Genomic DNA, 16,875 nt, shown 5'->3' on the forward strand with positions numbered 1-16,875 from the left:
AAGAGGAGAAAAATTGGTTCAGAACATCCATCCATTGGAATATAAAGTTGAAAAAGCCAAGTCTCTTAAAATTTTGGTCTGACCTTATGCATAACATACATATTAAAACTCTTAATGAAAGAATCTGGTGAATTAATACAATTTAAAAAAAAGGTTTTGGGAAAATACCTACTTGCTTAACCTCTCTGATAAAGTCACCAGAAAGAAATCAGCAACTTAATTTGTACCAAGGTGACCCAGCTAAAACAGTTCTGTACCATGTTTATACATTGACCTCCTTTTCTAATGTTAATTTATAAAACCTAAGGAAGGATCATTTCATGCCTAATGAGGATGATAAAACCCGAGGACAATGGTAGAACACGGCGGCGGGATGGAACAATGACTGGCTTGGGAATCTGGAAGAGGAGTTTTAGCTCTGCCACCAAAGAACAGCTGTGTGAACTAGAACAAGTGATTTTACCTCTCTGGGCTTCAGTTTTCACAAATGTAAAGATAACTGGTGTTAAACCAAATAAACTCTGAAGTTACTTTATACATAGTGAGACTTCTGATTGGAGTGTGAAAGTGACCCAGATATTGCTGGGCATACTTGCCATCTGTTTGGAGGCTTGAGAACACTTCTGGGAAATAACTCAAGTGTGTCAATTGTTGGGATCCAGAGCCATGTTCAGCAAAAATACTGGCCAGATTGAAGTCTATTTCCTAGAGGTAAGGGGTTTTCTGGGAAAGAAACTATCCCATAAGACAGATGTTTACGTCCTGGCAAAGCCACATGTACCTCGTAGTGTCTGGCACTCAGATGTGGGCCATAGGGACCAATAGGAGCTTTAAGCAAAAACTAAAGTAGCTGTTTCATCCTGCCCTGTAAAATCCTGTGATGCAGTCGACACTGCTTAGGGGCCCCTCCAGCTGATGAGACGGTTTACATTCTGAATGGAGCATGAAGTCCAACTAGAATTGAATCAGGTTCCAGCCCGCCACCTTCCAGCTGTGTGGCCTTAGGCTAGTGACTTAATAGTTCTGAACCTCGGTTTCCTCATCTGTCAGATGAGAATTAAAATGTCTTCTTTCTCAAAGTCTACTGAGATAGTTCAACTTAAAAATGGCTGGATAGCACTCACGCAGTACCGGGTCAATGGCATCTATTCAATGTGTTAGTATTACTGCTGCCACCACCATGATTGAGGTTGTCATTAGAGTCATGCTGAAGGGGGGAGAGCCTTTCTTGGCCCCATGAGTTCATCACAGGCCAGGTGCGTGGAGTCAAGATGGTTACTCGTAGGAGTTGCAGTGCCCTCAGAAGCAAAGGAAAGCCTTCCTTACTGAGTGAAGTGGCACTGAGTTAGTGGCCAGGCCAGGTTGAGACAGGGGTACCAGGGAAGTGGTGGTATGGCTGTGCTTACAGAAAACCAGTGGCCACTGGTGGGAAAGTTCTTTGACCACTGAAGTGGTACAATGACAGTGTCTCCCAAGACCAGTTGTTTTCTTGGAAGCATTGCAACACATTTTGGGGAACTGCAAGACATACTTGGAAAGTATTTTCAAGGAAAGGTCAGGGGATCTTGGAAAATTTGGGTTTGTTTATTTCATCAAAAGTATTTATTGAGCAATCGCTATGTGTCAGGAACTCTTCTAGACAGCAGGAAAACACACTCAGCAAGATGAACAGGGTACCTGCTTTCATGAAGCTTGTATTCTAGGACTGACTGTAGATATATAAAAACACAAGGGATTTTCATTTAGTAGTAAGTCTGTGAAAATAACAACAAAATGTCTTGGGAACTATGACAGAGAGTGAAGGGGGTCGTCAGGCAGGGCCCCACTGTGCAAATGGCATTTGAGCTAAAACCAGAATGAGAAGAAGGAACTCTCCTTGGGAAGATCTGGGGCAAGTTTGGGTCAGACAGAGGGAACATCAAATGCAAAAATCCTGGGTCGGGAACGGGGGAATGGGAGACAAAACAAGGATGCCTGAAGCAAACTACAAGTGGACAAGTAGTTTGAGGTGGGAGAAGTTGGGAGAATCCAGATGGATCGCAAAGGAGCTTTAAGACCGCATACACCCAAATTTCATTGAAAGAAAAACCTCCTAAACCAAAACCCAAAATAAGCAATAGGGTGAAATATCATTAATTTCCAAACAAACGAATGAAGTGATGGAGTTCATTATCAAAGAGGAGGCACGTCATCACTTTCAGCATGTTTTAGGGTCCAGTACAATGTTGGGCTGTGAGCTTGCATAAATTCCATGTTCTGAGGCAGAGTCCTACCCATTTATCCAAAAGGGGTCAGTGGGCTGTATTTTCAAACATGATTCTAATAGACTCTAGTAGATGTCATGGAATGATGGTGGACACAGAGGCAGAAGGCCAGGGGTCAAGTTCAAATTGCATGCCTGTGCAACATCTATACGGAAGAACTTGGGACCTCCACTTGGCCTCATAGAGACTGTTTCCTTATTTTTAAGGTTAAAGTAATTGCTACTACGTTGAAAAATTGTGAAACTTAAACAAGATAATGTATTCGAAAGTTCCTTGGAAATTGTGAAGCATCACCCAAATATTTCTTATTGGTTTTACATTTCTTTTTAACAGTTCTTGTTAAAATTTCTTGTCATTGCAGTTTTCAAGTAAGACCACTAGAGGTCAGAATTTCACACAAATTGTTTAAGGAAACCACCAACGTGGGGGAAAAAAGAAGGGAACATTTTCCTACTAAGCAGCATAAAATAATAAGTTTAAGGCAGAGAAAGAAAAATAAAAATGGCTTTCAACGAAGGATTTTTTATAACTAGAGCAATACTCATTCTCAAAATGACTACTCAACAGACTTAGACCAATAGGAAGGAGAGGAAAGATAAATAGAATCTGTTAAGTATCTATTCGTAATGTCTACGCAGCTTAAAGTTCACTTTGATTATCCGATGTTATTCTTAAAAGAGGTCTGTGATGAAGCTCATTTTGCAAGGAAACTGAAGCATAAACAGATGTAATACCATCCTGAAGATCAAGCAGATTCAATCCAATGTCTTTTTGTCACCGCTAAGTCAAGCTTGGGAAGTAGTGCAATAAAAAATGGTGTGTCTGTCTTAGACAATATATTATATGACAGAGTAGCATTAATGGTTCTCCATCTGCAACTCTATATATTTTTATTAAATTCCAAGTCTCCCAAATGGATTTAGGGAAAACTCCTTTTATTGTTTGTTTCTCAGAGTATCTGGAAGTTTCTGCGCACAGTGCTGATGACTATGGTATTGAGATGATTAGCCAGGGAGAAAAATATAGACCAGCTTGCTCTTAGAAAAATATATTAAACAAAAGCAATAATCCAGTTCGTTAAAATGTTTGCTTAGCCATCAAGCTTTTTTTTTTTTTTTTTTTGTCATTTTGTAGAGATAAATATACAAATCCGCCTTATTCACGGGTGGGGAGGACTGTCACCGTGTTCATGACAGGATGAAGTAGAGCAGATGGCAGTTTATATCTTGAGAGAAGACAAAAAAAACATGCCTTGTGTTTTGGTGTATCCACAATGTCTAGCACAGGACATAGAGCAGAGGAAGGGCAGTGAGGAATAGGCTTTTGATGTTATGCATGTGGTATACATACAGGCAATTTGCAAATTAAAAACGAGTTAACTGACCCCAAGAGTTTGCACTCTAACACCAGCTTTCAATGTAGGTACAAGTTCTAAGACAAGTTCTTCCTTAGCTTGAAACCTTTAGAATCCCACATGATGCCTGGGACTTAGCTGGTATTCAGTACGTTCCAGAATCTTGGAAGCTTTTTAATAAAAAAGCCACTGAGAACCCATTTGATGCCAAGTCCCCAGGTTCTAGGGGAAGAAGAAATCATACCAAGTCCATAACTTAGCTCTGAAACCCAGAGTTCTAGAGGGCTTCTTCCCAAGTCTTTCTTCCCCAGGAGCACTTGCTTCTTCATTCTGTCACATTTCTGCCTGTAATCATCTCATAATTTCTACACAGGCTCAGGAAGAGAGTTAAAGAGGTTTCCATTGTTTGAAACCTTAGAGTTTCTAATGGGAAGGGAGAAGTTTTGTGTTACGTTAAAAAATGAGGGTTGGAAGACTCATGGTGGACCCCACACTGGTATCCAGCAAATATTAATTGCCCTCTGCTCTCCCTCCTAAATTATTTACGTCCCCATTGCTCATGACACTAATATATATCATTTAATGCATCGCTTGTGCCTAAAATAGTGCTTAGCACTTAATAGGTTTTCAATATATGCTGGCTGAGTTGGAATGAATAGAATTGTTGAAATGGACGAAATTTTGGACATTATTTTAACAATTCTTTGTCCATTCTTCTTCCAGTTTGAAAGTTGCAGTTTCTCTGCAAGGAAAACTGCTTAACAGTTCTATTCTAAAGTGGATTCTCCCATTTGAAGGGACAAAGTTTCAATTTTAATTTTTAGCATTTCCCATGAAACCCCAGGAATAATACAAAGTTTCCTCTATTCTATGAAAAGTCCAGTAATGGTTTTAAGTAAGTACTTTATTTCTAATTGAAACTTTGTTTTCTGAACATTTACCCTCGCATTATTCATTTATTCACCCAAGAAATTATTTGGAAGCCCCAAGGCTTCATTGTTCTTCCCTGCATTTATTTTATGGTATCAAAGGTTAAAACCTGGATTGCAATCTTAGGAGGAAATTAATTCACTGATTAAGAAAAATGCACTTTAAGCAATACACATTTAAATAACTGACAAGCACGGGGCAATGTTTTTCTTTTTTTTTTTAAAGACCCTTTTTTTCTACTTAAAATTTTAAGCAGATGCAATTCTTCCACCATCTAGCCTGGAGAAACATAGCATGAATTACTAACGAGGGAGCACCAATTTGTGCAGTGACCACTTTCAGAACCAAAGGGTCAGAGCTGAAACCAGGAAAACAACAGCATTTTTTTACCAACCAGTTGCTGGAAGCGCATTTGGACCTTGGCTCTACTTGAAAAACAATGTTTGCAATATTCTATCATCCTTCAGCTGAAGGCACTTGGCCCTAAAACTCCACTTTCAAATAAAGAAATGTTCATTTCTATGCTACCTCCAATCCTTGATGAATATTTTCCTCTTCAGAAGCCCCTTAATTTATGAAATACATGAAAGAATTCATTTTTACTTTACTGAGCTTTGGTCTAGTAGCTTTACCAAAATCAGTCTGAGGAAGCAGTTGGAGTAAAAACAGCCCATGAACAGAGATGCTCTTAAGGAAAGGATTCCGGAAGGTTGATGTCTTGCTTGTGTATCTCCCCTGGAGCAGCACGGAAGATGGAACTTCCCCCTGCCCTGGGTGAATTCCAACACAGCCCTGCCCCAGCCTTCCAGCGTCTCCCCACGTTCTCTTACCTAACACCAAGGGAGATCTTAAAATAAGTAACAAGACATTGATTTTTCTAAAATAGAAGGAAAGTGAGAGAACTCTAAGGAAGGGAGCAGAGAAAGTCATTGGGGGCTAGAGTGGGGTTGAGAGATGAAGTAAGAGAGCTTACTTACTAGATATAAGCGTTTCATTTTTCTTTCCTCACCTTTGGGTCCTGGTGAAACTATGTGTGTGGCACAGACTTCAGTCGTAGGACGACTATCAATGTCCAGACCCAGACTCTGAATTTGCAAAAGAAAGAGCAACAGAAGGATGAACTGATTCCTTCGAAGATGGGCTCCGAAGCCACCCATTGCTGTGGCTCTTCAAAAAAGGGCCGCCCAGAAGTGCCAAATCAACAGCTTTATTTTAAATAAAACCTTCTTCTTTGGGGAAGAAGGGGAAATATCTGGAACACACATTCCAAAAAGGGCTGTAAAAACAGGAAGGAAGCATATCCTAGGTTGTTTATTTTCTCAGTGTTCCAAATGAACCATACATTGTCCAGACTGTTTATTTTCAAGTGACAACAGTTTATTGAAAGTTATCTCTGAACTAAACACTCAAGTGTGCGGGTCAGCAGAAACATCTCAGAGAATAGAGGGGACAGAGATACCTTCAACTCAGTGCATGAATGGATAATTTAATACCCAAATTGCACTTAAATGTTGGGGTTCCAGAAAGATGGAGCCAGAGATTTCTTGAATTACCTACATATTATGTAATCGTTATGCATGGCATTGAGCTTTTTCACAAGGAAATATTCATTACTTGCTGCTGGTAGCAGTTGAACACTAATACTCCCAACTGATCTCCATGACCTTATTTCTTTCTTCTCTTGCTACAAAGAATTGTCTTGGGATTGAACCCCAAAGGAAGGAACACCACTTCACTGCAAAGCAATTTCACAAAAAGTATCAAGAATATTAAAAATGTTTATGGCCTTTGCCCTAGTAATTGGCCTTCTGGTACACTGTCTGAAAAAAATATTCTGAAATGTGGGCAAAGCTTTATTTAAAAGATGTGGCCAAAAGGCGAAAGGACATCAGTTGCTTAATGATATGTTAATGGTTGGCAAGTCATCGTTAAGTACAAATGCATGAGAGTACGGCATGACAATTTTACTAAAATGGTGAGAAAAAACCTTGTGGTATCACATTTGTTAAAAAGCAGACCAGATATAGATACAGATGATGTAACTACAAATATAGCCATATATACAGAGATAGAAATAGAGATCTCCTTCTCTCTCTTTCTACATTTATCTGTTATCTGTCTATCTATCTACCTATCTATCTATCTATCTATCCATCTAACTGTCAGCTTACCTATCTGTTCCATCAACCCCATGACCTGTATGAGTAGCCTAGACTTAGTAAGATTCTGAAAAACTAGAACCAGGCCATATAGCAGGGAGATTTCTTACCTTCTCCGTTCTTGAAGAGGCATGTTAACTAAGAGTTGGGCCAGAAGGGGTTTTGGACCTAGTTTCTTTGAAATTGGAAAAGAACCTTACATATTCTGATAAGAACTAATAAGGAATTATCCCTAAGAGATGTCATTTCAAATTATGGTCAATCTAAGAAATACAGGTAGATTTGTTTCTTATGGCTACTGTAACAAAGTATCACAAACTAAGTGGCTTAAACAACAAAAATTTGTTGTCTCACTATTCTGGAGACTAGAAATCTGAGATCAAGGTATTGGCAAGGCCATACCTCTTCTGAAGACACCAGGAAAGGATTTGTTCCAGGCCCATCTCATAGCCTCTGAGTGCCTTGGCTTGTGAAAGCATAACTCCAATCTTCAAGTAGAGTTCTCCCTGTGTGTGTGTCTCTGTGTCCAAATGTTTCCCTTTTTATAGACATACCATTTACAATGGATTAGGACTCACCTTAATGATCTCATTTTAACTCGATTACCTGTTTAATAACCCTGTGTCTAAACGGAGTTACATTATGAGGTACTGGGGGTTAGAACTTCAACATGTAATTATTTTTGCCTGGGGAGACTCAATTCAACCCATAACAACAGGCTTGTAGTATAACTAAACTGATCTTTTCATAAGCAATACAGGGAAAGGGAGGGAAAGGAACTGGCATTGACTGAACAGTCATTATGTGCAAGGATAGGTCTCTTAACTTGTTTATCTTATTTAAACCTTAAAATAGCCCTGTGGAATAGTTAGTAATTCCCTCATTTTGCAGGCAAAGTACCTGAGGCTCAGAAAAGTTAAGCAGTTTTGCCAAGGTCACTGTGATGGTTGATTTTACTAGTCAACTTGACTGGATCGTGGGTGCCAGATACTTGGCTATACATTATTTCTGGGCACGTCTGTGAGGATGTTTCCAGATGAGATTAGCATATGGACTGGTAAACTGAGTAAAGCAGGTTGGCCTCCCCAAAGTGAATGGGCCTCATCCAATCCTTTGAGGGCCTGAGTACAACAAAAAGACAGAGAGAGAAAGAACTTGCTCTCTGCCTGAGCACTTGAACTGGGACTGGCTTTTTCCTGCACTTGGACCGGAACTTACAGCATCATCTATCCTCGTTCTCAGGCCTTTGTACTAGGACTGGGATTTACACCATTGTCTCCCCTGATTCTCAAGGTCTTTGGGATTGGACTGAAGCTATGCCACTAGCTTTCCTGGGCCTTCAGCTTGCAGACTGTGGGACTTCTCATCCTCCATAATTATGTAAGCCAGTTCCTTATAATAAATCTTTCTCTTTCTGAAATAGATATATACAGATAGATAGAGATAGTGATAGAGAAAGAGATATATCCTGTTGGTTCTGTTTCTCTGGAGAACCCTGACTAATAGTCCCCCATTGAAAAGGGGACAAAAGAAATTCAAATACAAATTATGTCTAAAAATTCCTGCTTTAAAATGCTCTTTGGATTCCATAAAGCTGAATATTCTCCAGCTTTGAAGGTGCATTCATTTTCACACACGCTTAAAATGTCAAAAGTGGATGCATTTGTCATGTTAACAGTGATCAGAAAATGGTGGGAATTAATAGAATGGTGTTAGAGGCCTCAAATTCCACATTTGTCATAACCAACTGTATGACATAGAGCAAATCACTCAACTTCAATTGCCACAAGGCATAGAAAGTGAGTTTGGACTTGATATTTAATGTACTTCCTGAATTCTATGATTCTTCGAAAATAGGTGTTCTTTAAGCTATTTAGACTATTCTAAATCTATTTTAGTTCTTTCATTTCTTTTCTAAGCATTGCCTGGCACACAATGAACACACATTCTTTACATTTATATGCAGAAATCCACTGGTAACAGTTTGAAGCAATAGTCCTTAGTATTTTTCCTTGGATGTCCTATGCCTGTTCTTTCCAACATTTTTTTTAAACTCAGTGATGCATATAATATCTTTCTCTATTAATGAATAGACTGTTACAGCTAAATTTAAATTAGTGCAGATTATGCATCACAGGTTTTATATGTAAAACATGATGTAGTCAATCAATGCTCTAGTGTTGGGAATTTAAAATTTCTAATATTATAACTCTGTGATAAACATCTTTAGAGCTCAATCTGTGTTCCCAGTCCTTTTGATCTTGAAGAAGACAAATGTATATGGCTTGGTAAGTCACTGAATGTTGAGAGCAACAGCTAAACAGAAATTAAAAAAAAAAAAAACTCATATATTGTAATCATATAGTGCTTTCCTTTCTCATGGAGACTATGGTCTCCAGGATTAATTTTTTTCTCATCTGGCTTGGAAATATAGTTCCCTTTTTCCCTCACTGATAAATATGGGAGATTTTAAGTAGGTGGATATTCAAAGTAGAGGACTTTCATAGACTAGAGAGGACTGCTCTACTTTTAGCTAGGATTTACCAAGAAATGTGATCTTAAAAAACACTTTTCAGTTTCAATCTGGGTGACAGGAAAAACACTATTGCCACTAAGAAACGCTGGTTGTGGAAAAAAAAAATTTTGAAGGGAAAATAATGAGGCTGGGTGACTTTAAGGGTCAGGGAAATAACAGGATGGAGATTACAGGCAGGCATTTTGGAATGCGGGTTTTGATTCTAGGGGGAAATCTAGAATTTGAGATTTCAATCTGAGAGTCATAAGTATGGAGATTAGAGATAAAAGTGGAATTTTGAGTGAGAAAAGAAGTTCAAGAGTATGAATACCAAGACAGTCTATATTCAGGAGCCAAAAGGCAAAAGAAGGGCTAGCAAACAGATCACAGAGGGAGCAAAATGTCATGGAAGCCAAAGAACAAGAAAGTCTAAATGTATAATTGGTTCCAATTAATGCATGGAAGCATAAGATGAAGGTTGAGAATAAGCCATGGGATTTAGAAGTCAATAATTTATAGATACCACCTTATGAATGAAAGAGATCACTCAGTGAAGAGATTTCATCAAGATGAGAGGAAAGGAGTGACAAGGAGTCTCATAACCACTGGGAAAGTCATTATTGAACAGTCACAATACTATGAAAACTAATAATATCACTTACCTTCATTGACCCATATCTCTCCTGCTTACTTACTCTCAGCATCTAAGAATATACTGTATTTCTTCTTAAGGGTTCTAAACAGTGTTCAAACCAGAGTGCAGTTAAAATTGAATGGTGTGGTAAATGAGACAGTGGAATCTAGCATAATTTACTATGAAATTTGTGGATGAAGAAAAAAAATGTTGTAAAGAAAGTATTAATGGAACCTGGTCTGTGAAATGTTGAAAGTTGTGAGACTGTTGCTATTGTTTAAAAACTTTGTACAAGTTCCTTGTTAACCCAGTAAATACGGAATAAATGAATGACATAAATTTTAAAAGGGAAGAGAGGATTGAGTAAATGAAAGGAAGTTGTCAAATGATGTTAAATGTATCCTTTTTAGTGTGTGAAAGATATCTAATGCCCACTAGAAAGATTTCTACTGAAACTTTAAAGACTTAACTCTCAGTTATCTAGAAAATTAAGTCAGATGTTGAAATACAAGTCAACTATGCTTTCTCTTTAAAACATAATTCTGACATAAACAATAAACCAATCAAGTTTTTAGCTGGTATAAGATTAGAAGAGGTTAATGTAAAATAGATAGCTAGTGGGAAGCAGCCGCAAAGCACAGGGAGATCAGCTCAGTGCTTTGTGACCACCTAGAGGGGTGGGATAGGGAGGGTGGGAGGGAGACGCAAGAGGGAGGGGATATGGGGATATATGCATACGTATAGCTGATTCACTTTGTTATACAGCAGAAACTAACACAACACTGTAAAGCAATTATACTCCAATAAAGATGTTAAAAAAAAAACCTCAAAAAAAAAAGTAAATCTAAAAAGATAAGAATTAGTGGCTCATTTATGAAATTGTCTCTGTGATTCCACATTTTCCTGAATTTTTCATCTTCCACTTCCCAAGGCATTGAAATCCCAGGTTTGAGATTTGTGCTTGTCCAAAAATGACATGCCACTGAAATGAATAACAAGTGATATTCTGCCTCCTTCCCCAGTCTTCTGCCCATTTTTTCATAGGTTGAATGGTGGCCCCATAAGAGATACGTCCATATTCCAATGCCTGGAACCTGTGAATGTGATCTTATTCAGCTAAAGGGTCTTTGCAGATGTAATTAAGCTAAGGATCTCAAGATGAATTATCTGGGTTATCTGGGTGGTCCTTAAATCCAATGACAAGTGTCCTTATATGAGACACTCAAAAGAGACACAGGGACAAAATGAGAAGGCCATGCGAGGACACAGGCTGAGGTCGAGGTTATGCAGCCTTTAGCTAAGGCACACCTGGAGCAACCAGAAACTAGAAGAAGCAAGGAATCACCCACCCCTGCCAACACCTCGATTTCGTACTTCTGGCCTTCAGAACTGTGAGATAATAAGTTTCTGTTATTTTAAGCCACCGAATTTGTGGTATTTTTTTATGGCAGCCCTAGGAAACTAAGATACCATTCTTGTGATATTCATCCACAGTTAATGGGAAGGAATGACACATCAGACATTTATTCAGTGCCTGACAGAGACCGAATAACATCTGTTCTTGTGCATTTTAATTATTATTCATCCAGCTTAGGTGGTATCTGGAGGGAAATGACGAACAGAATATGAAACAAGCATATCCCAAGGCTGAAGTGTTCTACTAGTTAAAACAGGATAACAGCAAAATGACAACCTCATCTCCTGAAGGGATTTCCTAGCAAGGTGATATAACTCAACTCTGGACTTGGTTTTATCTTTGTCCATTCACATGTAAGCATCTTATTCGATTAAAGTTCTCTCTCTTAAGTTAATTTAATTGCATGCAGTTTGTAAAAAATGGAAATTAATAGAATGGCTTTTAAAATGACACATATTTAGAAAGCAACATGCTAACACTCAAAATTATTTTATTTTTACATTTTAAACCTCATATTTATAAAAACACATTTTAAAAAAATCAAATGGAAATAAATCCTCACACTGATTGTTGGCCAAGGTACCAAGGCAATTCAGTGGGGAAAATGATAGTCTTTTTAACAAATGATGCCACATGGAAAATTGAATTGCAACATGAAAAGAAATGAACTTAGAACCACATCTCACACCGTACTCAAAAATTAACTCAAAATGGATAAAAAACTGAAATATAAGAGACAAAACTATAAAACTTACAGAAGAAAACATAGAAGAAGAACTTTGTGACCTTGAGTTAGGCAAAAATTTCTTAGATATTACACCAAAACCACGGTCCATAAAAGAGATTGATAAATTATACTACTTCCAAATTTAAAACATTTGTGCTTAAGCACACATACACCTCATTAAGAATAAATAGACAAGTCACAGATTGGAAGAAAATATGTGCAAATCATATATTCCATAAAGGACTTGTAAAAAACTGAGTAATAAAATGCAACTGACTAAATAAAAAAACATGAGCTAAATAACTGAACAGACATTTCTACAAAGACAACAAATAGCTAATATATGTATGGAAAGAAGCCCAATGCCATTACTCATTAAATTCCAATGAGATACCATTATACACAGATTAGACTAGCCATAATAATTTTTTAAAAGTGATAGTACTAAGTGTTGGCTAGGATGTGATAAACTGGCTCCCTCATTCTTTATTGGTAAGGATGTAAACAGTCACTTTGGAAAACAGTTTGGCACTGCCTTTAAAGGTTAAATATAAACTTAAAATATAAGCCATCAATTCAACTCTTTGAGAGCTATCCAAGAGAAATTACAACATATGTCCACACAAATTCTTGTACATGAATTTTCATAACAGTATTATTCATAATAGTCAAAAACTGGAAACAACACAAATGTCCATCAAGCAGTGGATGGATTTTGTCCATCAAGTAGTGTGTCCACACAATGGATCAATACTGTAAGGAACAAACTACTGATACAATGGAACAATATAGATGATGGCTTCTCTCCAAATTATTCAAAGTAGAGGAAAACAGACAAAAACGACTAAGTATTATATTATTCCTTTCATATGAAATTTCTGGGATAGGCAAGACTCTCAAGATAGAAAGCAGATGAGTAGCTGCCTGAGGCTGGGGGCGGAAGCAGGAATTGACTTCATATGGGCACAGTGGAACTCCGGGAAGTGATAGCTGTGTTATAAATTTGTTTTACAGTGATGGCTGCACGGCTATATAAATACACTAAAAATTCCAACTCTTCACTTACAACTGGTTAATTGTATGGTATATAATTTATACCTTCATAAAACTGTAAAAAAAAAAATAACATCAACATTACATTCCAAACTCTTGGAATGTTTTAATTCTCAAGAAGTGTTTGTAAGCCTGGAAATCATCAATTAGAAAAATTTGGTTTTGCCTCCACTTTGGAAATCAGTTCTTATAGATTCAGTAAGTCATCAATCTTAAGATTGTTTCCAGGTCAGTATGTAGTACTGATTCAGTGCACCTAAAGAGTGTCTTTATGTGAGGCTTTTTCAATCAAAGCAATCAATAAAAAAAAAATAACCAGAGAAAAGAAAAGATATTAATATATATAAATTACTAAATTCTATTATTTAAATACATCTAAGTATAAGCTTAATTACACTAAAGAGCACGGGTATCCCCATTTACGTACTCAGGGATCAATACCTTCTTCTGGTTAAAATGTGGCTCAAGGCAAGCTCCTGACTTTCATTATTTTTGTTCTGTGTTTAATTATACACAGCAATTTCTTGAATAATAGTGGATGAATTAGAATGAATAATTACATGGGCACATAATGAGAGGGGTTTGAGTTTGAATGATAGATATGTGTGATGTAAATGCATTCATTCATCTACTCATTCAACAACTATGAATGATTTATCAGATACTGCAGTACAATATCTGGAGTTACAATAGTCCTTAAGACACAGTCTTTTTCTTAGGGAATTTATTGTCTTTTGGGGAAGAGAGAGAAGTTTAAAAACAGTTGCCATTACTTTTTAAATCTTTTTCCCATTCTGATAGGGATAAATACCGGGCATCCAGTTGTCATGGAGACCTAGATGAGAGGAACTTGATTTAGGCTTGGCGGATTAGGAAGGGTTTCCTTTAGGGGATGTTTCCTAAGCAGGTTTTGGAAAACTATTGGAATTAGCCAAATAAAGTTGAGAAGTTATAAAAGGAAGACATTCTGCATAGAAGGAGTACCAAATGCAAAGTCTTGGTTGAGAGATAGAATGATATGTGTGGGGAACTGAAAGTAGTTCATTGAGGCTAGCGTTTGGAACTTGATGGGGCAGATAAGGCTCAGCTGAAGGTAAGGAGTAGATCTGAAGGACACTGTAGGTGCTGCTTAGGAGTTTGAAAAAGATACCAAGGGCAGTGGGAGCGCATGAAAGATTTTAAGAGAGGGAATGTTGGGACTTCCCTGATGGTCCAGTGGTTAAGACAGCGCTTCCACTGCAGGGAACATGGGTTCAATCCCTGGTCAGGGAACTAAGATCCCGTAAGCAATGCGGGTGTGGCCAAAAAAAAAAAAAAGGGAATGTTGCTGCTGGATCTGAAAATCAGAATATGAGAGGTGTGTCAGAGGTAGGCCTTCTTGGCTTCATGTAATAGAAACGCAGCAAGTAACTTGCTCAGTGAGATAAGAGATGGATTTTGTGGTTTATTGGTTTGTTTTTTCAAATAATAAGAAATCTGAAGGCAGAGAATCCTAACACAGTAGTACTATGTTGTCATCAGGCACCAAGACTTCTATTTTCTGCCTTCACCATATTTTACATGTGGCTTTTCTCCTCATAGCCACAAAAGGGCTGCTATAACTTCAAACATTGTACCTACATTCTACGCAGGATGAAGGGGAAAATTGTAGACCAAGGGCCGAGACAATGGGACAGCTAGTTAGTCATCTTTTCAAAGAACCATCCTGGAAAACTTATGGGGTGAAATCCATTTACATCTCATTGGCTAGAATTATGCTAGCAGCAAGGGAGGCTGAAAGATCAAATAGTTCAATTAGGTAAATCAGGGCTTTGGAAGCAAGGGTGAGTATCAAGTGAAGCAAATGGATTAAAAAAAGAATGTGGAAGTAACAAGACTTACTGATTGCTTGGAAATGGAGGGTCAGGGAGAGGAAGGGGTCAGGGAAATTCCCAGGTTCCTGGCTTGAACAATTGGATGTGATGCCATTTACTGAGACAAGAAATGCAAATTTCAGAGAAAAGATGATAAATTAAATTTTGGGTATGTTGAGTTCAACATCCTTCTGGAATATTCAAGGGGAGGTATCCGATGGCTCCAACAAAATCTCAGCCAGAGGTACAGATTAGAGAGTCATCCACATATAGGTTGTAATTAAAGCCATCAGAGTGGATGAGATCTTGAAAGAATAGAAAGTGAGACGAAAAGATAGCCAATGTATTATAAAGGAAGAGTCAATAGAGTTTGGTAACTTGCCAAATCCATATAGAGGAAGAAAGTTCCCATTTTATAACTGAGAGATTCTTTAATGCTTTCGGCAGTGTGAAAGGGAAATTAATACTTTATGCACTTTTTTTTCCTTTTTGACAAGGCATCTTTATTCTTTGTAGTCAGCTCAAATACATGATCTCTTTTAAATTGCTTTATGCTCTCTAGGAAAAAAAGATGACTAAACTGAATATTTTTAATAGAAACTATGCTAAACAATAGCGGTGACTCGACATTTAAGAAGCCTGGGCCCAACTTTCAATACCATTACAGATTTTTGCCCTGGGGAAGACTATTTACTTCTGCTACATCTTAGTTCTCTATTTTTGCAAGTGTGGAGACCAGATCCATGCTCTGCTTATGGAATGGGTCAAACAAATTTTCGTGGTACCTGAGTTCCCTGGAGATAGGCACTAAACAGGTACAGGTTGAATTACTAAAGGGCATCTTTGCCTCTCTCCTCACTGTATACGGAGGTCAGGAATGAACGTTCTTCAGAACAATTGCTGTTGACCACTTCTTTTACCCCTTGCTTCTGAGAATCCTTAGCAACAAGGTCTCCATAAAGATTGAAGAGTGTGTGGTTGACTTTTGACCTGATGTATTTGGTTGACATTCAACACAGAGAAGTTAAAAGAGATCATCAGGCATTTGTTGAGCTGATGAAACACAGAATATAACCCATTTCTGGGAAAATATTTCCTGCATTATAGAGATAAATATTTATTTCAGCTCTGCTGGGAAGCATGTGCCTAATAAATGATATGTTCGTTTTTTAATGGTCTGTTTATATTTCAGAGATTTCATATTATGAAATTTGGCTGCTTACTTATATAATTTTCAGCACATCTTTTCATGAAATACTTCTGAGAAGATCTAAACTTAATGTCAAGCAAATATATTTTCTAAGTTCTGATAAACGACTCCAAAACTCCTCCTTCATAACAGGCATAGATACTGAAGTCTTTTACTCCTATTTCTCTTTCTCTCAAAGGATCCAAAAGCTTACAAGGACATGTCACAATGGATACAACACGGGGGAACAATTTTGCTTAAAAATGAGCATTTAGTTGCTAAAAAATATTTTTTAAACACATTAATTTCAGAGGCAAGAATACATCACGGAAAACGGAAGCCAGAATTTAGGGACTCCTAGAAGTAATGCTGTGTGTGTTCTGGGGCACCATGGGGATATGTACAGGGTTAATGTTTTAGGATATCTTGGCCACACCATTGAGCTCAACTCAATCTTGGTTTTGTGTTCTATTCTTCAACCCCAGGTCCATGGTGTCTCTGTTAAGTGGCTCCTTGTCTGTCACATGCTTCCTCTATGAATATGTTTCATACATGTATTTTAGAATACAAACATTGGTCACATGACCTGTCGGCAATCTGTTGCTATGGGAGAATTTCCCTGATGAATAATCACATTCACAAGTTGTAGCCTTCAGGTAAATTATTTCAAGTTGATCAACTAAATTAAGACTGAAGGAAAGACTAAATCCCATTTTGTAAGTTCAAGTGTGTGCAATCCATCACACAAGGGAACTTTATTTCCTGAGCCTGAAGCATCAC

General features: G+C 37.7%; 1 protein-coding gene across 6 annotated transcripts in view; it reads right to left on the bottom strand.

Annotated features, from left to right (window-relative positions):
• The window catches only part of COLEC10 (collectin subfamily member 10), a 166,265-nt gene that overhangs the window by 30,234 nt on the left and 119,156 nt on the right, over nt 1-16,875 (bottom strand). Inside the window, exon 1 of one of the 6 annotated variants that reach the window (XM_029222913.1) lies at nt 5,558-5,752. The exons of 3 other annotated variants lie outside the window; for them this stretch is intronic. In XM_029222913.1, coding sequence (XP_029078746.1) covers nt 5,558-5,705 — 148 coding nt within the window. In that variant the 5' untranslated portion in view covers nt 5,706-5,752. Of the gene's footprint in view, nt 1-5,525; nt 5,801-16,875 lie in introns of those variants that run through there. 2 more of the 6 variants (XM_029222916.1, XM_029222911.1) reach the window with 2 other exon arrangements.

This window comes from Monodon monoceros, unplaced genomic scaffold (genome assembly GCF_005190385.1).
Source record: "Monodon monoceros isolate NGI ecotype Baffin Bay Population unplaced genomic scaffold, NGI_Narwhal_1 Super_Scaffold_14, whole genome shotgun sequence".
Taxonomy (NCBI): Eukaryota; Metazoa; Chordata; class Mammalia; order Artiodactyla; family Monodontidae; genus Monodon; species Monodon monoceros.